The 24,761-nt window shown below is 49.3% G+C and overlaps 2 protein-coding genes across 14 annotated transcripts; one reads left to right on the forward strand and one right to left on the reverse strand.

Annotated features, from left to right (window-relative positions):
• Positions 1,181-6,321, reverse strand: LOC100154044 (bcl-2-like protein 2). Of its 3 annotated transcripts, none has more exons than XM_001928880.6 (4): positions 6,207-6,321; positions 5,819-5,906; positions 4,902-5,341; positions 1,181-4,274 (listed from the first exon to the last, which is right to left on the reverse strand). In XM_001928880.6, exons 3-4 carry the CDS (start codon positions 5,331-5,333, stop codon positions 4,125-4,127), a joined length of 582 nt encoding a protein of 193 aa, XP_001928915.1. In that variant the 5' UTR covers positions 5,334-5,341; positions 5,819-5,906; positions 6,207-6,321; the 3' UTR covers positions 1,181-4,124. The 3 variants fall into 3 exon arrangements, with proteins under 3 accessions (XP_001928915.1, XP_013833659.1, XP_005666313.1); XM_013978205.2 differs by having other exon boundaries at positions 5,819-5,932; positions 6,207-6,296; XM_005666256.3 differs by having other exon boundaries at positions 6,186-6,286.
• PPP1R3E (protein phosphatase 1 regulatory subunit 3E) lies at positions 6,391-18,295 on the forward strand. Of its 11 annotated transcripts, none has more exons than XR_002345932.1 (4): positions 11,673-12,917; positions 13,220-13,973; positions 15,617-15,695; positions 16,853-18,295. XR_002345932.1 is itself a non-coding variant. In XM_021099237.1 (3 exons), the coding sequence occupies exons 2-3, from the start codon at positions 12,501-12,503 to the stop codon at positions 13,640-13,642; spliced, it is 840 nt and encodes a 279-aa protein (XP_020954896.1). In that variant the 5' UTR covers positions 6,391-6,807; positions 11,746-12,500; the 3' UTR covers positions 13,643-18,295. The 11 variants fall into 11 exon arrangements, 2 of the variants coding, with proteins under 2 accessions (XP_020954896.1, XP_013833658.2); XR_002345929.1 differs by having other exon boundaries at positions 13,220-13,675; positions 15,555-15,695; positions 15,855-18,295; XR_002345931.1 differs by lacking the exon at positions 16,853-18,295 and adding an exon at positions 15,982-16,231.

Here is a 24,761-nt window from a genome sequence, read left to right on the forward strand (position 1 = left end):
GGATCCTAGTCAGGTTCGTTAACCGCTGAGCCATGACGGGAACTCCGCAAATGTTTTTTGGAACCAGGCAAACTGTAAACCAAACTGCACTAGTGATAAATGCACTATCTATGATAGCCTGATAATATTAACTATTAAGAGCATATAATTCCGAGTTCCCATCATGGCTCAGCAGAAACGAATCCAACTAGTAACCATGAGGATGTGGGTTCGATCCCTGGCCTTGCTTAGGGGGTTAAGGATCCAGTGTTGCTGTGAGCTGTGGTGTAGGTCACAGACATGGCTCAGATCTGGTGTTGCTGTGGCTGTGGCGGAGGCCAGCAATTCCCATTCGACCCCTTGCCTGGGAACTTCCATATGCCAGAGGTGTGGCCCTAAAAAAAAGCAAAAAAAAAAAGAGTATCTAATTCCCTTTTCCCTAAAGCCATGTTCACCAAGCCACTCTCTGATTGTAATATGGCTTGTCCCATAGATTTTTCTATATAGAGAGAATAGAAATGCAACACTAGATTCCTCTAAGCAGTCTATTTCTCACTACAATTTAACGCATAAACCCAATACCATTTTATTGCATTGGATTATAGAAAGACCAGAAATTCTTAAAATTAAGATCACCACTCCTGTCAGACATCACTTTGATACAGTCCTAGACTAGAAGTACAGGGCGATGGGCTGAATAGTTTCTATAGATCCCATTCAATTTGGCAGTTTGCGTTAAAATGGCTGAAACCAGGAGTTCTTTGGTGCAGTGGGTTAAGGATCTGGCATTGTCACTGCAGTGGCTCAAGTCACTGCTGTGGCACAGGTTCAATCCCTGGCCCTCAAACCTCTGCATGCCTGTGGGCACCATCAAAAAAAAGTAGCTGAAAACAAATGTCTCAAGGGACCAGGAAAATAAGCAGGAGTTTCATTTTTGTCAGACTTATTTTACCTCTGAAGTAGGCAGCAGGATATTGAGGATAAAATGCTTATTATATCATATACTTCTGATTAGAAGCTGAACCACAACTGGAGCCTTGATTACCATCACAAAGATTTTTGGTAGGTTTTCTTTGTTTTGGTTTGGTTTTTGTTGTGGCCATCCCAAAGTACCACATACACGCATCTCAAGGCTTGAGTTGGCACAGATGGATTCTTGGCTTCAGACATTTGTCTGGGGTAGGGAAACAAACCACTCTGATTTTCTTTTCTTTTCTTTTAGTTTTTACCTCAATGCTTTACCAAATCCTTATTAATCTAATTCTTGGCCTTAACAAAGTCATGATGAAATGATTAGATCAAGAAATGTCCTGACCCCAGCCTATATAGTATAGAAGTCACAAACCCTGCTCAGTTCTTCTCATTAAACTTCTGGGCTTTATTTATTTATTTTTAATACGACCATTACATATTACACAAAAATAAAAGTCAAATGAACTTGGTATTTATAAATTATTAAATAAAAATACAGGAATATATATTTATATTTATAGAGCTTTTTCTTTTCTTCTAAACTAACCAAATCTGTTCTCCCGCCGCTTTATGATTTAAAAAAGTAAAATAGTGTATGCCCTAGAATAAGTGGGGAGTGGGATTAATAAGTGCAGGACCTAGTTGCCCTACTTCTGCTCCTTCCTTGGCCTAAATAAAGTCCCTATTTGTCCCTTTGGGTTCTGGAGAGCAAGAAACACCCTCTCCACCTATTTAATCTCTGAAAAATGGCAATAAGATTTATTTCCCTTACTTTTTAAAAAGTGAAATTGATTTAAAAATTGGGAGCCATACTCAGCCTTTGTGGCCAAGAGCTAATCCCAAGGAACTATATGGCTCTAGAAGAGAGTCGCTAGTTTTCCCTGACAAAGAGTCTCTGGGGTTTCCACTGCCCATCAAGCTAAGAAGGGCAGGACAGATCAAAACTGCCCACTGTGGTCCCATCCAAGCTATGCTTCTGGGAATCCAGACCAAGCCCTTCACCCTCTCAGAAAACAGCCTCTTCCATCCAGGTGTGAAGGCCTCAGAGCAGGGCTTTCCAATAACCTGACCACGGTCCCTGTACCCCTGTTTGCGGAAGGCTCCCAAGAGAGCTGTCAGGGCCGGGTGTCCTGTGGTAAAGAGGAGGGGAAGAGTCTGCCCCAAACCTGGGGCAGCACAGGCTCCAATTTGGAGCTGATGGTCTAGTCAGTGGCTTTCCAACTTTTTTTTTCAGCAGCAAACCCCTTAATGCAAATAAAATCTTACCCTGAACCCCGATATATAAGACAGCTATAGGGGAGTTGTTCTGTTTGAGAGCAAATGGCCTAGGTCAGCGCCTCCCCCCTCCTATTCATCTCCCCCAAGGACTCCTGAGGCAACCCCTAGGAAATTTCAGGGCTCTGCCAAGCAGTTGGAAAACCACTGGCCTAGTTTGTCCTGAGCAAGTCAGAGACCCCCCCCACCCCAACTGCCTGCCACAGACCGGCTCTGAGTGCCTGGTACCAGCATACCCACGACAGACCAAGTGGCTATGCAGTCCACCACGTCCCCTATAAATACCATTTAAAAGTGCAGCCCTCTCTCAAAAGCAAAGGTCTGAGCTAAACACCTGAGGCCAATTTTGGTCCCACATTCTAGTGAGTACAACTATGTTGCCACATTCTGGGACCAAGTGAAAATCTCCAAGAGTCAACCATGGTCTAGCTAAGCTGGTCAGTGCTCAGGATCAAGGGCAGGGTTCTTGAGCACTGCGTCAGAAGAAGTCAGCATTGAAGAGCAGCAATTTTAGCACCTTGGAAAGTGCAGCGGTGAGGTCTGGCTCAGGGCATGCAGCTGGAGTGAAATCATGTCTTTCTCGAAAGTAAAAGCCGTCATCCGAATCTGTTCTAGAGGACTGTGAGCTCTAAAGTTAACATCCTCAGACTCTGAGGTGCAAACAAGTAACACCCATGCAAACAGCATGGCTTCCAAGAAAACACCAGTGCTTCTAGATCATGGGAGGTACTCTGGAATCCAGACACCTGGCCCTTGATAAAGCAGCACCAAAGCCCACCACATGGAATAGGCCAGTCACAGAGTGCATGTCACCCTCACACCCACAGTTCAGAGCTGGAATGTTTCTCTGAAAGCATCAACAGTCTCACCGAGACGCAGTGCAGGACCCAGACTGTATTCCAGATCTGACTTAGGTCCACACACTCAAAAAGAAAATTAGTTAGAGCCCCAATTTAGAGTTTAAGTGTGGATACAGAAGGTCCCAGAGATAGGGAACACTTTAGGCACCAGTGTGCCCCAAGGGGAGAGGAGGGCAACAGGCAGCTCCAGCTCCCGAAGCCTCCACCCACCGTGGGCTCCGCAGCCCTGCCTTTCTGTCAGAGCCCAGGAGGCAGCAGCAAGTGCACAATGCACAAGGAAGGGGGATAATGAAGGAACAAGGCCAGCTACAGAACCGCTCTTCTCTCCAAAGCCCTGCTGACAACCTTTTGCAGAAAAGTAGCCAAAGCCCTCATTCTGGGTACAGTGTTTCTCCCTCAGCCTTGAGGCAGCAGGATAAGGGGGTGGGGGTGGGGGGGAGGGACAGAGAGCTGCACACCTTGTTCTTGCCACCGCAAGAGGGAATGTTTTCTCCTAGAGGAGTCCCACCACCACCAGATTAGACAAGCAGCCCAGCATGCACACGAGCACGCGTGCACATGCACACTTGTGTCCCCAGTGCCCACGGTCACAGCCCTCTCCCTATCCCCTGAAAACCTCAAGCTCCCATGCCAAAGGGATGTGCCCTCAGTGTTTTCCCCAAATCTCGCTCATTCAGTGGAAATCGCCAACCCCTTAAGCAAGTCCACCTGCCTCGGGGCTGCCTCGGGGCTGCAAATCAAGCTCCAGGTAGTTTTCTGTACCTACACCTATAGGCATGATCCCTCCCACCTCCCCCTGACCCTGGAATGACTCCATCTCCTGGCCCCCAGACTTTCCAAATACATTCCACAATGTCTCCAGCTCACTCTCTCAACCGCCTGCCTGGCATGCTCCGCTCCCTCACACGCTACCCTGCCCCTTCCCATCCCCGTTCCATGCCCCTCCATACCCCCCGCTTCTTCCAAGGGCATTCCTCTGCTCTGTTCCTGCTCTCCTGTCCCCCAGCCACACCTAGCCCCACCTGGCCCTGGACTTTCTCACTTGCTAGCAAAAAAGGCCCCTACAGTTACCAGGGCCCCCAGTGCCACGGCCCCCGTCAGCACTGTCCTCACTGAGGCCCAGTTCCCCTCCCGCAGACGCCGCGCCTCCTCCAGGGCCCCGTCCCCGTATAGAGCTGTGAACTCCGCCTGTGGGAGAGAAGGGAAGTAGGAGAGAAAGAAGGAGAAAGGGATATCAGGAGAGGAAAGAGTGGAGAAAAGAGGAGAGGAAGAGTTCCAGTTCCATCCACTGCAAGCACTACCCCACCCCTAGCTCCTCTCCAGCCAAAGCTCTACTGGCTGCCAGCCCCTCTGATCCCCCATGAGCGCCTGGCTCATTTGTCCTTCTCTACCTCAAGCTAATCCCATCCTTTCCCTGGCCAAAAACTCTGCTCAGAACGGGCCTCCTTTGCCAAGGCTCGCCTGACCACCACCCATCCCTGATCCCTGACCCCCCTCCCCCCATGCCATACACTCAGGTATAAAAGGTTCCTGACAGTTGGATGCCTTTTCCCTGCAGGCACTACCTGGCTACTGGGTATTCTGTACTCTGCTTTGGACCCTGAGCCCACCCAGTGATGACTGCATGGCAGCCCTGGAGGGCAGAGTCCAATGATGCCCAGACAAGGGCATTCCATTCCACCCAAATAGGGAGACTCAGACCTCACATCTCATTCTCAGCACAGCTGCCCCCAGCTCCAGCCAGAGCCCCCATCTTCTCCCTGGAGACCAGCTTTTTGGAGGGATGTGCAGAACAGCAATTGAGAAGCTTCTTACCCAGCCCCCACTGCTGTGGATCCAGTCGGCCAGCCGTGTCTCCAGGTAGGTCACCATCCACTCCTGCACTTGTCCCACGAGTGGCTCCATCTCCTTATTGACACTCTCAGCACACAGTGCAGCTCCGAAGACAAAGAAGGCCACAAGGCGGCCCCAGTTGGGGCCTCCTTGGAAGAGTTCATCAGAGACCTGGGTGAAGCGCTGCTGGGCCGAGCCCGGGGTCACATGCAACTGAGCTGCCAAATCTGAGAAGGTGCGCCGGAAGCGGGTCTCGAACTCATCTCCAGCTGCCCGCATGGCTTGGTGCAGCGGGTCAGCTGCTGGGCCCTCCCCGGGGCCAGCTCCACAGACATAACCCTTCTGCCTCAGCTTATAGCCCACAAAGTCTGCCACTAGAGCCCGTGTGTCTGGGGCTGAGGCCGGGGTCGCCATCCGGGCGGCTGTCAGAGTCAAACACAAAAGACACTGGCATGATTATAGGGTCAGAGACTCAGAAGGGGGCATTTCAGGTTTGGCCAGCCCAGTGAGACAGGGAGAGAGCGGGGAGGAAATCTCAGAGACCACTGGCCTGGGAGAGGTAAGAACAAGGAAATTAAGCCATGGTGAGGGGTCAGGGCATGAGGGCCTGGCCCTTAAAACTCATAATATGCCAAATTAAAGGTAAAACAAGTAAATTTCATTATTAAAATACTTTTTTAGATTCTTTCCATAAGAAGACAACAGCAGGGCTGTGACATCCCTACAAGCCCCCTCTCCACGGTATACACCTTTTTGGCTAGAGGAAGGGGCTTAGGGCCTCCCCAGAGGCCTGATGTGAAGATGCTGACAGAGGCACAAGATGGGGGAGGAGACAGGGCTGAAGGGAAAGAAGGAGAAGCCAAGGGTTGCCCAGGACAGAGAAGGAAGGGGACACTCACCCAGCCTGGATGGCAGCTCTTAGGACCCAGCGCTGGTGGCAAGGAGCCCCCAGCTGGGGCCTTTCATCCTCTTGCCCAGCGTGGAGCCCTGGGAAGGGGAGGGGGAGATCAGAGCTAGATGGGAAAGACCAGGGATCAGGGTCCGGGCTGAGAAGGGCTGGGGTTGCAGCTCCCGGGACAAGGGCCCTGCCCCCAACGCTCTACCAGCTGTGTGGCCGAATCCATGTTTAATGACTGTCCTCCCGGGAAACCCAGGGCCAAGGGCTTCCTGCCGACACCATCTCTACTCCTGGCTCCCCCCGAGTGCAGCCCAAAGGCCCAGCTCCTCCCTCACCCCCACCCTCAGCCAGTCTGCAACCCCGCCTGCCTGCCAGGTTAAGGATCTCACGGGTCAGGCCGCTGCCGGGATCCGGGCCGTTTCCTGGTGCAGGAGCTAGGAGGGAGGGAGAGAGGGAGGAAGGGAGGGAAGGAAGGAGGGAGGAGAAAGGGGGGGCGGGAGGGAGGGCCCGGCGCCGGGTGATGATGGGGCCCAGAGATGCGTCCAGAGAGAGGGGCGGGGCTGGGACGCAGGCTTGGGAAAGGCCACCACTCAGGAAGAAAGCGGGTGGCTGGAGACTGAGAAGCACAGGCCAGGAGGGCATTGAGGGCCCGGGCAGGGCTCCTGAGCCTGGAGGCTACTCAGAGAAGCCGACAGGGCCTCAAGAAACCTCAGAGCAAATTCAGCATTTCCAGGTCTCTGATGTTCCATGCACTTGTTGAACTTCTCCAGCCCTGAAGCAGCGGGCCAGAAAAGAGGATCAGCTCCCATTCCAATGGGAACTAACTGCCTGCCAGGTGTCTCACCCTGTGGGCCTGGCAGATGTGATACAGATACCAAACACCTCACTTCCTCTTTTCTCCAGGAACTTTAACCCAGTTGTCTCTTTGTGCGTTGGGGCTTTAGCCAGGCACCAAGGAGCCAGGTCTTGGATCGCAGGCAGTTTCTGCAGGTAACTTTTCTTCATTTTCTCTCTCTCTCTCTCTCTCTCTTTTTTTTTTTTTTTTTTTTGTAATCAGATCTTCTGTTTAATTCTTTCTACTCAGCACATGAACTTGTTTTCTTTCTTTTTTGGGGGGAGGGGTGTGTGTGCTGTGCCCCTGGCACGTGGAAGTTCCTGGGGCCCGGGATTGAACCTGCACCACATCAGCACCCCAAGCCATTGCAGTGACAGTGCTGGACCCTTAACCCACTGCAACCACAAAAGAACGCCACATGAATATGTTCTCTCTATGAAAAAGTCAGACAGTATAGAAATACGGAGAAAAAAATACAAGTCCTCAATCTTCCTCCCTCTGCCTTTTCCACAATTCCCATTCCCTTCCTGGAGGCTGCCAGTGTCAAAACTGATATTTGTCCTTTCAGGTTACGTGTAAATATATATATGCACCTATATGAATGTCTATTATTTAAATATGGCAGTATGTTGGAGTTCCCGTCGTGGCTCAGTGGTTAACGAATCCGACTAGGAACCACGAGGTTGCGGGTTCAGTCCCTGGCCTTGCTCAGTGGGTTGGGGATCCGCCGTTGCCGTGGGCCGTGGTGAAGGTTGCAGACGCGGCCCAGATCTGGTGTTGCTGTGGTTCTGGTGTAGGCCAGCAGCTACAGCTCTGATTGGATCCCTAGCCTGGGAACCTCCACATGCCATGGGAGCTGCCCCAGAAACGGCAAAAAGACAAAAAAAAATTTTTTAAATAAAAAAATTAAAAAAATAAATATGGCAATATGTTTAGACGGGGTGCAAGCCATCTGACCATCACTGATCCACATGAGGGCACACTCAGGTGTTCTGACTGGAGCCCACCAACTCTTAACTGGCACTTCCTTCAACTCCATCTGGAGGACTCTCTAACCAAAGGCCCAGAAAAAGTAACCTAATTCTCCGTTCCTGCTGGTTCCCTTTATTTCTATCCCAGTCCAAGCCTTGGTATTCCCATCTGCCCCTACGGTAACTAGAGAAGAAAGATCTTTTCTTTTTTTCTTTCTTTTTTTTTTTTTTTTTTTTGTCTTTTTTCCATTTCTTGGGCCGCTCCCACGGCATGTGGAGGGTCCCAGGCTAGGGGTCCAATCAGAGCTGTAGCTGCTGGCCTACACCAGAACCACAGCAACACCAGATCTGAGCCGCGTCTGCAACCTTCACCACGGCCCACGGCAACGGCGGATCCCCAACCCACTGAGCAAGGCCAGGGACTGAACCCGCAACCTCGTGGTTCCTAGTCGGATTCGTTAACCACTGAGCCACTATGGGAACTCCAGAAAGATCTTTTCTGTAACAATAGTTAACAACTGACACATTTTGAAGGCCTATTAGGCACTAAGTGCTTTCTTTACATGCATACTTTATCCTGATACCAATCCCTATGTTGTTTTACTCTCATTCTATGGATGAAGAAAGTGAGGCTTGGCTTGGCAAGGTCAAGTAATTTGCCCAAAGCCACATACTGAGAAGATGGGCCTCAACCTAATTCTGATTTGAAAGTTTGTCTTAACTTTAACATTGTATTGCTTCAGAGTCCCTCTTTGCTTCAGGTAATCAATGTTGTTATCAAGTCATTTACAAGGCCAAACTCAGTTCTCCGCCATTTATTTATAAGCTCAGTGACAGCAGGCACTGAATTTTATTCACTTATAGGTTCTCATAGCCTAATAGACCCTCAAAATGTTGATTGAATGAATCAGTCAATATCTCTGGTTAGTTATTGAGCAGGCCCAGTCAGACATTTGATCACTGCAGTAGCTGTTTAAGAAACAAAGACTGCTGGACCAGAGTTCCTGTTGTGGTTCATCGGGTTAAGAACCTGATTAGCATCTATGAAGATGTGGGTTTGTTTGATCCTTGCCCTTTCTCAGTGGGTTAAGGATCTGGTGTTACCTTGAGCTGCAGCATTTACAGATGCAGCTCGGATCTGGTGTTGCTGTGGCTGTGGTGTAGGCTGGCAGCTGCAGCTCTGATTCGATCCCTAACCTAGGAACTTCCATATGCAGCAGGTGTGGCCCTAAAAAAAAAAAAAAAGACTGCTGGACCAACAAATTATACCAGGTCCAAAGCTGTGTACCTTAAGGATCTTTTCAAAACAATAACAACAGAGCAAAGAAATGGCAGTTCAAACTGTAGACAAGGCAACAGAGAACTTTTCCTAAAAACGTCAGGCTGTACAGGCTGACAATGAACCTTACCTATTTATGTGAATTGCATATTTTAGCAGAGCAAGGAAGACAGTTTTAAATTGCTTGGCTGTAATACAAATTAGTATAACATTATTTTACACCCTAAAATATGAAAAGAATGTCTGTGGATTATATGCATATGTGTAAAATAAGAAAATAAAACTCAATCACTTTAAAAATGAGTCCTGGCTAAGTAGCATTGTTATGGTTAATACTGGAATTAAAATGCAAGCAGGGGAGTTCCCGTCGTGGCGCAGTGGTTAACGAATCCGACTAGGAACCATGAGGTTGCGGGTTCGGTCCCTGCCCTTGCTCAGTGGGTTAACGATCCGGCGTTGCCGCGAGCTGTGGTGTAGGTTGCAGACGCGGCTCGGATCCTGTGTTGCTGTGGCTCTGGCGTAGGCCGGTGGCTACAGCTCCAATTCAACCCCTAGCCTGGGAACCTCCATATGCCACGGGAGCGGCCCAAGAAATAGCAACAACAACAACAACAAAAGACAAAAAGACAAAAGACAAAAAAAAAAAAAAAAAATGCAAGCAGGAATGAATAGTACAATAATGAGATCTTGTATGTCTTACTGTTTATTTCCAACTTAGTCACCTGTGATTTTACAGTTAAAGTCTCTTGCTGCTTTTTCTTTTTCTTTTTCTTTTTTTGGCTGCACCATGCATGCATAAGTTCCGAAGTCATAGATCAAACCTATGCTACAGCAGTGACCCAAGCCACAGCAGTGACAACGCTGGATCCTTAACTGGGGAAGTCCCAATGCTTTAAATTTAGATTCTATTTTTTCTCTTAAGATTCCCCATTTCAGGAGTTCCGGTTGTGGCTCAGAGGTAACGAACCCAGCTAGTATCCATGAGGACATGGGTTCAATCCCTGGCCTCGCTCAGTGGGTTAAGGATCCAGCATTGCCATGAGCTGTGGTGTAGGTTGCAGACATGGCTCGAATCTGGTGTGGCTGTGGCTGTGGCTGTGGCCGGCAGCAGCTACAGCTCTGATTGGACCCCTAGCCTGGGAAACCCTAGCCTATGCCACAGGTGCAGACATTTAAAAAAAAAAAAAAAAATCCCCATTTCAATGCTCTAAGAATGTTAAATATTACCATGAATTTTTTTTTTTTTTTTCTTTTTAGGGCTGCATCTGAGGCATATGAAAGTTCCCAGGCTAGGGACAGATCAGAGCTGCAGCTGCTGGCCTTCGCCATAGCCACAGCAATGCCAGGTCCGAGCCACATCCAGGACCTACACCTCAGCTAGTAGCAACACTGGATCCTTAACCCACTAAGCAAAGCCAGGGATCAAACCTGCATCCTTATAGGCACTATGTTGGATTCTTAACCCCCTGAGCCACAACCAGAACTCCTACCATGAAATTTTTTAATCTACTTATAATTAAGTGAATAAAAGATAAACTCTAGAGCCAGATGGCTGAGGTTCTAATTTCAGCTCCTCGAAAATTTTTTTTTAGGAGTTCCCGTTGTGGCGCAGTGGTTAACGAATCCGACTAGGAACCATGAGGTTGTGGGTTCGATCCCTGGCCTTGCTCAGTGGGTTAAGGATCCGGTGTTGCCGTGAGCTGTGGTGTAGGTTGCAGATGCGGCTCAGATCCCAAGTTGCTGTGGCTCTGGCGTAGGCCGGTGGCTACAGCTCCGATTGGACCCCTAGCCTGGGAACCTCCATATGCTGCAGAAGCGGCCCTAGAAAAGGCAAAAAGACAAAAAAAAAAAAAAATTTTTTTTTAAAGCAAATGCTAGAGCCTTATTTATTTATTTATTTTTGTCTTTTGTCCTTTTTAGGGCCACACACACGGCACATGGAGGTTCCCAGGCTAGGGGTCTAATTGGAGCTATAGCCACCAGCCTACGACAGAGCCACAGCAACACAGGATCCGAGCTGCGTCTGTGACCTACACCACAGCTCATGGCAATGCCAGATCCTTAACCCACTGAGCAAGGTCAGGGATTGAACCTGCAACCTCATGGTTCCTAGTTGTATTCGTTTCTTCTGTGCTACCACGGGAACTCCAGCTCCTCAAATGTTAACTTGTGTGACCCTGGGCAAGACTCCTATCTCCTCTCTCCCTCAATTTTCTCATCCATAAAATAGCATAATAATACTCCCTACTCTTATGATGGCTCTATTATATGAGTTGGTATTTGTAAAACAACTGTACCTAGTACATTGTGTTATATAAGATCAGCAGGGAAGTTGGGGGGGGAACTAAAGAAAACTTTTTTTTTCACTAAAATAGAAAAAAATGGAGCAGCTTTGTGCCCTTCTTGGAGCTCCTACTTGAACTGAAACCCCACAGCCTCAACTCCAAGAGAGATACATGATGATTCATTCAGTTATTTGAGCGCCTACTGCTTGGCCTACTGACCAAGAATCACACACAGCCTCTTCCTCAAAAGGTTTACAGTCAGGTTAGAAATCAGAATTCTAATCCACTTTTTTTCCTTTTTTAGGGCCACACCCACGGCAAATGGAGGTTCCCAGGCTAGGGTTCAAATCAGAGCTACGACCGCCAGCCTACACCACAGCCACAGCAAAGCCAGATCCCAGCCGCATCTGCAGCCTACACCGCAGCTCACGGCAATGCTGGATCCTTAACCCACTGAGCGAGGCCAGGGATTGAACCTGCATCCATCCTCATGGATCCTAGTCAGATTCCTTAACCGCTGAGCCAAGACAGGAACTCTTCTAATCCACTTTTTTACAGATGAGAAAACAGGTCCAGAGACATCGTGCCTTGCTCAAGGTCACACAGCTAGACAGCACCAGAGGTGAGACCTGGAGCTACATCTTGACACAACTCTCAGCTCAGAACTCTTTCCAATGGGCCGCTCATCATTTTGAGGGCCACATTGCAACCTCTATTTGAATTTGCACCCAGCTCCGCCACTCTCCTCCCAAACCTAGAGCCTTAGGCCTTAGGAAAGAAAACGCTGAGCCCTGAAGAGAAAGTTACAGGCCAAGGGTTCTGAACCTCCCCTAAAGGAAAAGTAAAGATTACGCTCTACTCCCGGTGTTAACTCTTACCATTACAGAAAGGCTGTGGCCAGTGAAAAAAAAAAAAAAAAGGAAGTGGGGGGGGGAGGCAGAGTGGTCTCACTCTGGACCTTAAGGGTGGAGTCCCCGCCTCCTGGTGCAGCAGCAGCAAAGATAGATGGGGAGCCACCTGTCAGAGGGCAGTGGGCGGGAGCCGGGGCCGCAACGGCCGCAGGACCGGAGGGCAAGCGCGACTGAGCGCACGCTCAGAGGAGCCAGCTCGCAGAAGGTGATGGTCTAAGACCCTGGAAGCTGAAGGCCAGTGGGAGGGAAAGATTGTCACGGAGGTGAGACAGAGCTGCGAGAGGTGGAGGATTCTGGAGGTGACAGCAAGGAGAGTAAGAAACTGCGCAGGGCGGCCGAAGCTTCTGCGGAGACTCCAGGCGGGCAGCGCTGCAGGAGGGCCCCGCCGGGGCGGGGGGTGCCATGTCTCGCGAGCGGCCCCCCCGCACCGACATCCCCCGCAACCTGAGCTTCATCGCTGCGCTGACAGAGCGCGCCTACTACCGCAGCCAGCGGCCCAGCCTCGAGGAGGAGCCGGAGGAGGAGCCAGGCGAGCGCGGGACGCGCCTTGGGGCCCGATCCCGCGCTCACGCTCCAAGTCGCGGGCGCCGGGCCCGCTCGGCGCCCGCCGCAGGCGGCGCGACCAGAGCGCCCCGCAGCCGCAGCCCCGACACCCGCAAGAGAGTGCGTTTCGCCGACGCCCTGGGGCTGGAGCTGGCCGCTGTGCGCCGCTTCTGCCCGGGAGAGCTGCCTCGGGTGCCCCGCCACGTGCAGGTCCAGCTGCAGAGGGACGCCCTCCGCCACTTCGCGCCGTGCCAGCCCCGCGCCAGAGGCCTCCAGGTAGGCGGCACAGGCACGCCCCTTCCACCGGACCTACCCCACCTGGCCTTGGTGGGCGTGTGGGAGTGCAATTTTTCTAAGAGCGGCCAACTCCACCCCTAACCCTGGGCTGGCTCTTGCTTGTCCCTTTTGGGTGACCAGTGGCTAGTGACTCTGGGTCACTCTCCCAGCAGGGACCCCTTCTGACCTCCCCAATGCCGGGGTGGGCTTCGGATTGGTCTGGTGCCTCGCCCTGACCCCGCCCCCTGTTTCTCCCCTCCCCCCGCTCGGGCTTCCTCCTCTCCCTCCTCCTTTCTCCACAGGAGGCGCGCGCCGCCCTGGAGCCGGCCAGCGAGCCCGGCTTCGTCGCCCGCTTGCAGGCGCAGCGCATCTGCCTGGAACGCGCCGAGGCGGGCCCGCTGGGCGTGGCCGGGAGCGCGCGCGTGCTGGACCTGGCCTACGAGAAGCGCGTGAGCGTGCGCTGGAGCGCCGACGGCTGGCGGAGCCAACGCGAGGCGCCCGCCGCCTACGCCGGCCCGGCTCCGCCCCCGCCGCGCGCTGACCGCTTTGCCTTCCGCCTTCCCGCTCCACCCATTGGCGGCGCCCTGCTTTTCGCCTTGCGCTACCGCGTGACGGGCCACGAGTTCTGGGACAACAACGGTGGCCGCGACTATGCTCTACGTGGGCCGGAGCACCCGGGCAGTGGCGGAACCCCGGAGCTCCAGGGCTGGATCCACTTTATCTGAGATGCCTACGGCCAACCACGGAAAAAACCCAAGGCACCCAGGGGCTAGGGGAGCCCGAAGATTTGGCGGGGAGGAATGGGAGAGACCGAGATTGGCGGGGAGCTGCCCTAAGAGAGACAAGTCGGGGAGGATGAAGAGGATGGGAGGAACCAAAGGGGTGTGGGGAGTGGGTGAAATCAACGAAAGTCGAAAGTCGGGAGATTGGGGTGGATGCGAGTGGAAGTAACCCAAGGCGTAGGAGAAAGGAGATGGAAAAGGTGCTGGAAGATTAGGGGAAAAAAGCAAAGGGAAGATGGTGACTTTATCTTCTGTGAGGGGGCACTGGAAGAAAGTAAGTAGGTTTGTCAGTCCTAGGCAGAGGTTGAGGGTACCTCTTTGGGATTGAGGAAGTATTTGGTGTAAACTAGGAGCCCACGACAGTTGAAATCATTTACACTCCTGGCTCATTCCTCCTCTTACAGGCCTTTGCCACTGCAGGTCCCCCAGCCCTGCCCTTCCTAGCTTTAACTCAGCTGTAATTGCCTTGCTTAAGTCCCAGGAACTTGGCCATTGCTTCTCAGTCCCTGGCATTATGACAGGATTCCCCTGTCACCCCTGCCAGTCCCTGGCTTCATTCTCCACTGACTGGCTGAGGAGAGTTGGCAGGTAGCAATTAACACCTCCTTCCTCCAGCCTCCAGACAACCCTGGGGATGAAAATGAAAGCAAAACCAACTCTAGGCCTGTCCTTGTAGCCAAGTAATGTGATGCCTAAAAGGTTGGTAGACTCAGGCTTCCAGAAAAATGCCAGCCTTACTTTTCTGGGTGCCTTCTAATGACCTCTAAGCACTTTATGGACTGTATCTGTCAAGGGAATGGTGAGTCATGGGATTCTTTGTGCCTCAGGAAGAAAGGAAGTTATTGACTAGCTGGATAAATTTGGGCAAGTTCCTTCACCTCTCTGGGCCCCAGTTTCCTCTTTGAGAACCTGGATTTGGATTAGGCCCCTTCTTGCTCTAACATTTTATGATCTGTGAGGGGCAGAGTGTGGATTAGAAGCCATGTTCTCCAGCCTACAGTTGGAGTGCTACAGTTCAGAACACACAAGCACTCTGAGCATCTGCTTGGGGCTGATGATGGGTCCTCCAGTTTTTGACACATGTTCCAGACCTCAGGAAGCATTCAATAACCAGCCTGTAGCCTCGGGGCATTCCAGGGCTTCTCAAACCCCTGCTCATCTCTGCCCCTTGCCTGTTGCTCTTGCCTCCATAGACTTAAACCTGGGTGCTTTGAGACAGTTTTGGGGAGGTGCCTCTCTTGGGGAAAACAATGCTTGAGAGCGCCAAAGATGAAAGGAAACATGTTGGGGGCTTTCTTGAGGATAAAGGATTATGGGTATAAGAAATGGGAAATAGTTCAAATCAAGAATCAGAGCAACTTGGAGTTCCCATTGTGGCTCAGCGGTAATGAACCCAACTAGTATCTATGAGGATTTGGGTTTGAGCCCTGGCCTCGCTCAGTGGGTTAAGGATCTGGCATCACAGTGAGGTGTCATGTAGGTCACAGATGAGGCTTTGATCCCGCTTTGTGGTGGCTGTGGCGTAGGCTGGCAGCTGCAGCTCCAATTCCACCCCTGCCCAGAAACTTCCATATCCCCTGAACAGAATCAGAGCAACTTGAAAATTAAATGGTACCAGAAGGTGACAGTCTGCTCCGTACACTGAGCAAGTGAAACGGGAAAGGCGGACTTTCCTACCCATTCACATTCATGCTTTATGTCACTCCTAGTTTTTCCCTCTCACCCTATTTCTAAGCTCTTTCCTTGTCCCCCTTTCATTTTTCTTTTAGCATATAGGGTATTTACCATCATTTTCTCTATTTCCATCTGTTTCCCTTTCATCCTTGTTGATCTCTGCTATTCCTTCTCCCTCCAGAAGGGGTGGAGAACCTACTTCCTTTTCTCCAAGACCGTGGTTGATCCACCTTCCTTCCTCAGGCTCCTCCTTGACAGTCTTCTAGAAAGAAGAAGGAAAAGAAGTAGTTCCTGATGCTGCAGATGAACAAGGAGCTCCCAGGTAACTAGCTACCCACACCCCTTTCTGTCTGTTACAGATTTCTCAAAAATATCTGGATTCCCCTTTTATCATTCAGTGAGAGAGGGTCCGGGCACATTTGCCCATACATGCATTCAGAGTAGAGTATGGAACTTGTTACTGTGCCTCTCCTCTCCAAAGCCTTAATCCTTTGAAGAAAGATGGCTGGAAAAGAGAAATCCCATCATTCCTCAAATGCCCATTTAAACATCATCCTTTTCTGGTGAAGAAAACAAAGAATTTCATGCATCTCGTGGATCACCTCCAGGTCAGAGTTCCAGCAGAGGGAAGAGAGTGTACTGGACACCACCAAGCAATGCACCTTTTAGTCACCAATGAAGAGCCCAAGGGAGGATAATGGAGCGGGAGACTGGGCCAAGGCTCGGTGTATAATAATCTCTTGCTTAATGTGTGTGCATTACTGTTATGTTGTATTAGCAATTGCAACAGCTCATATTTTCTTACTTATCCACTAAAATCTGGTGTCTTGCATGCATTATAATCCTCAAAAAACCCTATGATTTGAGTATTATTATTCCTGTTTTAGAAAAAAACAGTAACTTGTTCCAGATCACACAGCTAGTAAATGGCAGAGCTAGGATTGTGAACCTAGGTAATCTCCAGAGATGCAGGTTCAATCCCTGGCTTCGCTCAGTAGTTAAGGATCTGGCATTGCTGCAGGCTGCACTGCATAGGTCAAGAATGTGGCTTGGATCTGGCATTGCTGTGGCTGAGCGTAGGCTGGCAGCTGCAGCTCTAATTCAACCCCTCGCCCAGGAATTCCATATGCCGCAGTTGTGGCCCTAAAAAGAAGACCCCCAAAAAAACCCCAAAATCTTGCCATTAAAATAAATAAATAAAACAGGATGTTCTCCTGTGGTGCCACAGGTTAAAGGATCCCACATTGCCCAATCTGTGGCATAAATCGCAACTGTGGCGCAGGTTCAATTCCTGACCCTGGAGCTTCCACATACTGCAGGTGCAGCCAAAACAAAAACAAAAAACCCTTGCCATATATCATCTCTTATTAGGAAAGACCAGTTTCCAATTGTGCTCTGATGTCCCATCCTCCCAGTCTCCCCCACTGGCTTGGAGAAGGCAAAGCACTAAAGGTCCCAAGCTTCATCTGCTCCTTCCAGGGGCTTGCTGTTGTCTCCTGTGCCAGTGTCCCAGCTCTGCAGAATCAGCAAGGAACCACTGCACCTGCCTGCTGGAGAACTTGCGAACCCATTTGAACTCCGGCCTCTCCACTCTCCATACTTTGGAATTCTCGCCTGGCCTTAGCCAGTCTTCTATGCTTGGTGTGCTGTGCACCTTCCCATCACCCCTATTAGCCTTGAACAGGCCAATTCCCTCAAGTTTCCACTCGAGGGGTCCACTAGGACAATTGCTGGATGGTCTGTGCTTGAGCAGATACATGAAAACAAGTTCTGGGCAGAGAACCAAGGAGAATCCATTGTTGCTAAACTTTTTCTCTAGGAAGTACCATGGCTCACTCATACCCCTATTCTCAGCTTTAAAGAGCCAAGACATGAATCTTCCGGTTCTTCCCAAAGAGAGCTGCCCTAGGGCCTAGGGGTAAGCTGCTAGTCTAATCTGACTTCGGAAACACTAGGAATTTGGCAGAATCTTTAGAGATATGTCATGTGTGGTGGGGACTTTCCTCTAAAGACTGATGACTAGGAATAGGAACAATTTTGGGTATAACCTGTCTGCCATGGACTGGGAAGTGCCATAAGAGAAACCCTTACCATGGTCAGGAGCTTGGGTCCTTGAAGAAACACAGCAAAAACACTCCTTCCCTGTCTTCTCATCCAGACCTCAGATGTCTTCCTACACATTCCTTCTGTTCCTTTGTTTTCCTTTATGAATATAGCTTATCATTTCATAATAAGCCCTAAATCAACTTTCTAACCTAATCCTGCGTTCCCTTGCTCCTAACTCCTGTTTCTCTGGAGCACCACTGGATCCTTACAATCTGTAGGTTAGAGCATCCAGAGACCTGGAAAGGCTTCTCTTTAGAGATCATTGGGTGCAGATAAGGACACAAGTTCAGAGATGAGCAGGGACCCTGGAAGGGTCAGAGGATTTGTTAGCGCCACTCCAGATGGGACTTAGACCTGGGCCTCTTGACCACATCCTATTCCCAGGCTACAAAACAGGCCACTCTCCACATGGTCAGACCCAGGATTTTTCATGGCAAGGGATAATGTCAGAGATGTTTCATTTTTTCCTAACTCCCATTCCCTTCTCCATCCAGGCAGAAAGAGAGACAAAGGGGGCTGGTATGTCCCCAGCCTTGGCACTTTCAGTGATACTGCTGAAGAACAGTGAAGTTGCTAAAATAATCCATTTAATAGCTAACTTCAAGGGGAAATGAAAGTTGCTGTGTGAATCCCCCAAAACCACTGTTCCCATCAGGTTCTCCCAGAACCTCCTCTGACCCTTCACAGTGCAGCCCTGTTCACTGGGCTCCAGACTCACTGGTATTGTGCCTCATTTTGGCCTCCTCATGCAAGTGACCTCCCTCCTGGATAAAAGACCTCATATTTGAAATAAAGTTGAAATATGAAAAGAAAGTATATCATGAGATATTGAGAAGTATTGTTTGGGGCTAAGGGTGGCAAGAGATGCAGAGGCAAGATTCCTTCCCCACCCTCCATTATTTTGTCATTTCTTTTCTTAAAAAGCCTATTCCCAGGAGTTCCCATTGTGGCTCAGCATAAACAACCCAGCTAGTATCCATGAGATGCAGGTTCAATCCCTGTCCTCACTCAATGGGTTAAGGATCTAGTGTTGCTTAGAACTGCAGTCGCAGATGCAGCTTGGATCCCACATTACTGGCTGTGGTGTAGGCCGGCAGCTGCAGCTCCGATTTAACCCCCAGCCTGGGAACTTCCATATGCTGCAGGTGCGGCCCTAAGAAGAAAAAGACAAAAAAAATCCTATTCCCTTCCCTGTCTGCTAGAGTCATCTGGCTATGTGAAAGCTGGGCAGGGAGTTCCCATTGTAGCACAGTGGAAACAAATCCGACTAGTATCCATTGAGGATGCAGGTTCAATCCCTGGCCTTGCTCAGTGGGTTGGGGCTCCAGCATTGCCGTGAGCTGTGGTGCAGGTCGCACATACATCTTGAATCCTGTGTGGCTGTGGCTTTGGTCAGCAGCTGCAGCCTTGATTCAACCCCTAGCCTGGCGATTTCCATATGCTTCAGGTGCGTCCCTAAAAAGAAAAAAAAACAAAAACAAAAAAAGGTTGGGTGGGAATAAGACGTGGAGACACTCCTATAGTAGTATCACACCACCATTTTGGGTAGTGATAGAAAAAGTTACCAGGGCCCAGTGCTTAGGTCCCCTGCACACAGCACCACCTGCTGGTGCAGTTAAAGGGAAAAGGGAACAGCTCAGGTAAAAGCCTCGTGTTTCTCCCTTGGTGGGGTATTCTTTTTTTTTCCCGGTCTTTTGTCCTTTTAGGGCCGCACCTGCGGCATATGGAGGTTCCCAGGCTAGGGGTATAATCGGAGCTATAGCTGCCAGCCTACGCCAGAGCCACAGCAATGCCAGATCCAAGCCATGTCTGCGACCTACACCACAGCTCACGGCAATGCCGGATCCTTAACCTGCTGAGCGAGGCCAGGGATTGAACCCGCAACCTCATGGTTCCTAGTCCGATTTGTTAACCACTGAGCCACGACAGGAACTCCATGGTGGGGTGTTCTTAAGGGGGCCATCCAAATTACATTCTGCTCCATAGGCACTGGAGAGAAGAGTGCCTTTTTCTCCATCAAGGGCAACCCCAAAACAAAGGATGAGAAATACTGGCAGGAAAAGCAAGGACCTCTGTCTAATCCAAAATAAAGTGACAAGAAATATATTAAGGGAAGCATCCTTGAAAAACATCAAGTACTAACTCCCATGTCACCTGAATGATGAAAGAGTCCAATTGCCCACAAAGTAATGAGACAATGTTCCTTATAGGGACGCCCTAGCCCAAGAATAATCAGATGCCTCGTCATGACATCATAATGGCCAAGTTGTGATGTCACTGCCGAGCACCCAGTCCTTAGTATGCATTGTAATTGAAACCAGATATGCTGAAGGGTAGAGCCAGCATGAGGTGCAGACACCCAAGGAGAGGTAAGTGGGGTTCCTTCAATGGCTTATTGCCTAAGGTTGCTCTGTGGCTGTCTTTCCTGACTTGTCAAACAAACATCTTAGTTTGGTGGTAGGTTTGTCTGAAATCTTTCTTCTGCAAACTCCTTTATTGCAGCTTTTGCTGTCCCAAATCCTCAATACATGCAATTCTGATTAGCTAGCCCTTTCACTGGTATTTCTTAGGACAGAGTATAGAACATTGGAGGAAAGTTTCCCTAAATGGGGCAGAAACTCACTACATCTGTTTGGTTAGTCCCAGGGATAGATATAAGTTTTTAACTGCCTGAAGCATATAGCTTTCAGAGTCTTTTTCAAGAAAAATAAATACATAAGGCACAAAAGTGATTGCATTTCAGAATGAGAGACGATATAAACAAATTACAATTTTAAAAAGCTGACAGGGAGTTCTCTGGTGGTCCAGTGGTTAGGACTTGGCACTTTCACCACCACCACCCAGGTTCAATCCCTGGGTCTGGGAACTGAGATCCCATGTCAAGCTGCTGCATGCCATGGGCAAAACAACAAATAAACCCAACCAATATCACAAAATCAAGAAAAATAAATTTTTTAAATTACCTACATGCAAACCTATATGGTTTTTTTTACTACAACTTTGTTTTTGGCTGCATAGTCTTTGATAATCTTTTTATATGATGATTATATACAATTTTTCCATAAAAAGGTAATTCTTTCTTCCCTATGATCACTTTAAAAAATTCAGAGTTCCCGTCGTGGCGCAGTGGTTAACGAATCCGACTAGGAACCATGAGGTTGCGGGTTCGATCCCTGCCCTTGCTCAGTGGGTTAATGATCCGGCGTTGCCATGAGCTGTGGTGTAGGTCGCAGACGCGGCTCGGATCCTGCGTTGCTGTGGCTCTGGCGTAGGCTGGCGGCTACAGGTCCGAATAGACCCCTAGCCTGGGAATCTCCATATGCTGCAGGAGCAGCCCAAGAAATGGCAAAAAAAAAAAAAAAAAGACAAAAAGACAAAAAAATTAAAATTAAAATAAATAAATAAATAATTCTTGGAGTTCCTGCTGTCGGGCAGTGGGTTGTGAATCTGACTGCCGCGGATTGGGTCGCTGCAGAGTTGTGAATTTGATCCCCTGCACGGTGGGATTAAGGTTCCCACGGTGCTACAGCTATGGCATAGGTAAGAACTGTGGCTCGGATTTGATCCCTGGCCTGGGAACTTCCATATGCCAAGGTGTGTTCTTGATAATTTTTCACCTTCACACCTTGTAAGTAATGAGGTCACAATTTTTTTTGGCTGCACCTGTAGCATGTGGATGTTTGATCCTCCTGGGCCGAGGATCAAACCTGAGCCTCAGCAGCAACCCAAGCCTCTGCAGAGACAATACCAGATCCTTAACCCACTGACCCACGGCAGAAACTCCACAATTGTTTTTGGCCTTGCTCACAGCATGTGGAAGTTCCCAGGTCAGGGACTGAACCCAAGCCACATCAGTACAAGCTGCTGCAGTGACAATGCTGGATTCTTAACCTGCTGTGGCACAAGGGAACTCCAAAATGTCACTGTTTAAAATTTTTTTGTTGTTGTTGAACTTGGAAAAACACTACCAACACTCTCCCTCTCTCTCCCTCTCTTTTTTGTCTTTTTAGAGCTGTGCCCGTGGCATATGGAAGTTCCCAGGCTAGGGGAGTTGAATCAGAGCTGCAGCTGCTGGCCTACACCACAGCAACACCAGATCTGAGCTGCGTCTGTGACCTACACCACAGCTCACAGCAACACCAGATCCTTAACCCAGTGAGTGAGGCCAGGGACTGAACCTGCATCCTCATGGATATAAGTCAGTTTCATTACTGCTGAGCCACAACAGGAACGCCCCCAGATTTCTTTAATATGTGTGGTGTAAGATTTTGGTGCATTTTCAAATTTGCAATAATGAATGTCATAAACTCTGAATTGCTGACATTAGGAGTATTGCTGAAAGCTGTATGTACTAGTTTGTTAGAGCTGCCATAACAAAATACCACAGAGTGGGTGGCTTAAACAGTGGAAATTCTCTCACAGATTTGAGGCTAGAACACTGAGATCTGGGTCAGCAGGGTTGATTTCATTCCAAGGTTCCTCTCTTTTGGCTTGTAAACTGCCATCTTCTCCCTAAGTCTTCACATGGTCTTTCCTACCTGCATATCTGCATCCAAATTTCTTATTATAAGGACAGCAGTCATTGAATTAGGACTCACCCTTAAAGACCTCATTTTATTTTTTATTTATTTATTTTTTTTGTCTATTTGCTATTTCTTGGGCCACTCCTGCGGCATATGGAGGTTCCCAGGCTAGGGGTCCAATCGGAGCCATAGCCACCGGCCTACACAAGAGCCACAGCAACTCAGGATCCGAGCCGCGTCTGCAACCTACACCACAGCTCACGGCAACGCCGGATCGTTAACCCACTGAGCAAGGGCAGGGACCAAACCGGCAACCTCATGGTTCCTAGTCGGATTCGTTAACCACTGCGCCACGACGGGAACTCCTAAAGACCTCATTTTAATTACCTTATAGACCTTATCTCTAAATACAGTTACATTCCAAGGTACTGGGAGTTACAACTTTAACATAAGAATTTCAAGGGGACACAGTTCAGCCCATAACACTACACTTAATATTTAACTATTCACAGAAGTAACTGCAAACCACAGATGCATACCTCCTAAACCCAAACTAAATACATCCCCAACTCAACACTGTTAGTCAATCCCAAAATGCCCATGGCTTCTCCACTGCCACTGTATAAAAGGAGAAGTATGATGGAGGGGAAGTCAGAAAGGAAAGAGACATCAATATTGACCAACTGCGGTTTAAATTATTTTTTCTCAAATTCTACAAAAACCTATGACTATATTAACACATTATTAGGACTCTTTCAGTGCTTTGGAAGAGTGCAAGGGAGAGGCCTTAAGTTCCTCTAGCTTTCTCAGCTATTGGGTAAATTATGTGTTTGATCAGCCCTGCAAATCTTACTGAACCCTGCAAATGGGAGAGGGTGTTTTCACCAAAGGTTGAGGATGACCTGGTAAATCCAAATTCTGCAGCCCTAGTCCTTAGAAGAGCTGGGAAGATTATTGTCTTGCAAAAGGTGGGACCCTCCCTTCTCTGATAATGTCAGTCTGGACCGCTTCCTCTCTTCCCCTCCCCCATCCCAATCTACTCCATCTTCTAAAGTGTTAGGATGAAACCCACACAAAAGAGGGAGGCTTTAGCCTGCTCTCCAGAACTGCCAGAGGTCTTTCTTCTCCTTTCCTTGGATTCTTCTCCTAAATCTGTCTTCAGTTCTGTTCCCTACTCCTAACTTGGGAATGAGTATCCTTCTGAGACAAGAAAGGTGGCTGAGTTGTCTACCCTTCGTAATTCGCAGCCCATGATCAGTGATGTCCAGAGTGACTGATTGAAACCTTCAGGGGCAACCACTAAATTCTTATAGTGCTTGCCCGGCTTTCCAGACAAACAAGCTCATTGTTTGGATTATAAGAGAATGAACTGACAATTGCGAGCAGCCACTGCCTGAAATATTTCACTTTTCCCTTCTTTCGTTACATACAAACCATTGGGATATTGTAATAAGTCATGATTTAAGAGAAGATCTGTATATGCCACAGCCCTGGCTTAATCCTAAGAGATTAAAAGTTTCTAATTCTAAAACTGAGAATATTGTTTCTGTTGCTTACTCCTATGATGTTTTTGTGGGATACTAGCTTAAAGGACACAGCTTTTAGGAGCTGAGACTGTTACTAAATGTGCTGAGGGAGAGAGGAGAGGAATGGGCAAACGCAAGGCACACAAAAGAAAATAGGGTTCTGAGCTGAAGCACAGATATATTTCTGATGCTTTGCAATCCTAAAAAAGCTCTAGACCTTAGTGTGGAGTGGTGAAGAATCAGAAGTAGCAGTTATGATGGCTGAATTTTAGGGGGTACACGAGAAGGGGTGAAGTCTGTGGAATACAGAAGAGTCACTTCTGAAAGTACTGTTCCCATATATGTATAACTGGGTCACTTTGCTGTACAGCAGAAATTGACAGAACATTGTAAATTGACTACAATAAGAAAGAAGGAAAAAAAAGTACTGTTCCCAAGTTTTAGTCAGAAGACTGAGAATCCTGACTATACAAATTTACGGCCCAGAATTGTGGTGTGGAATACTGTTTTAGTGTAAACCCTTTCTTGACAGCAAAACCCACGGTCCCAAATATGAGTTACAGCTCCAGGTCCTCTTTACTATGGCAGAAAGGGGGGCCTGGGGAGGTGTGGAGTGTCCTAAACAAGGTGACCCCTCCAGCACTTCCTCTTTGAGAACATCCGTCTGGTGACAACTGGACCCGGGAAGCGGCCCAAGGTGCCAGGCTGCTAGGATCCTTGTCTTTCGGGGTGGCCAAGACATTCTATACAAGTTCCCGGTTGCTCTACGCGTTTACAGTGACGCCGCCGACGGCAGCTGGGAACGCGCGCCTCCTTGTGTGAGCTGGGAAAGGAATACAGAAAAAGTCTTCCTTCCGGAGGAAACAAATAAGGAGTAGTTTGTAGGCGGTCTGGACAGTTCAACAAACTGCTGTGAATTCCTTGGGGAATTCCAGCAGGAACAGGGCCCTGTGGACTCCGAAGATCCGGTGCCCACAAGGTGGGGGGGGCGGGGGAGCGCGGGGCGGAGTACCATTCACGGCACCCTAGCGGCGGGGGGACATCTTCCCTGTCCCACGCACCCAATAGTCACCCCGGCTGAGGCACAACGCAGCCAATAGCGGACTTCAACAGAGACCCACGCTGCCAATGGCCGGCTCAGCCCCTTCCGCCGGGGCCCGCCTCCTTAAACCCACCAATCAGGACTCTGGCCACCTTGGCACCGCCCCTGGGGCCCGCCCCACCCATCCGCCC

This window comes from Sus scrofa, chromosome 7 (genome assembly GCF_000003025.6).
Source record: "Sus scrofa isolate TJ Tabasco breed Duroc chromosome 7, Sscrofa11.1, whole genome shotgun sequence".
Lineage (NCBI taxonomy): Eukaryota > Metazoa > Chordata > Mammalia > Artiodactyla > Suidae > Sus > Sus scrofa.

What these genes read in the sequence shown, in the direction of transcription:
- LOC100154044 (XM_001928880.6), bottom strand. Translation starts at nt 5,333, where the DNA reads ATGGCGACCCCGGCCTCAGCCCCAGACACACGGGCTCTAGTGGCAGAC. An exon ending in TCCACAGCAGTGGGGGCTGG is followed by an intron (nt 4,275 to 4,901) that starts GTAAGAAGCTTC and finishes TCTCTCCCACAG; the next exon opens with GCGGAGTTCACAGCTCTATA.
- PPP1R3E (XM_021099237.1), top strand. Translation starts at nt 12,501, where the DNA reads ATGTCTCGCGAGCGGCCCCCCCGCACCGACATCCCCCGCAACCTGAGC. An exon ending in CCCGCGCCAGAGGCCTCCAG is followed by an intron (nt 12,918 to 13,219) that starts GTAGGCGGCACA and finishes CTTTCTCCACAG; the next exon opens with GAGGCGCGCGCCGCCCTGGA.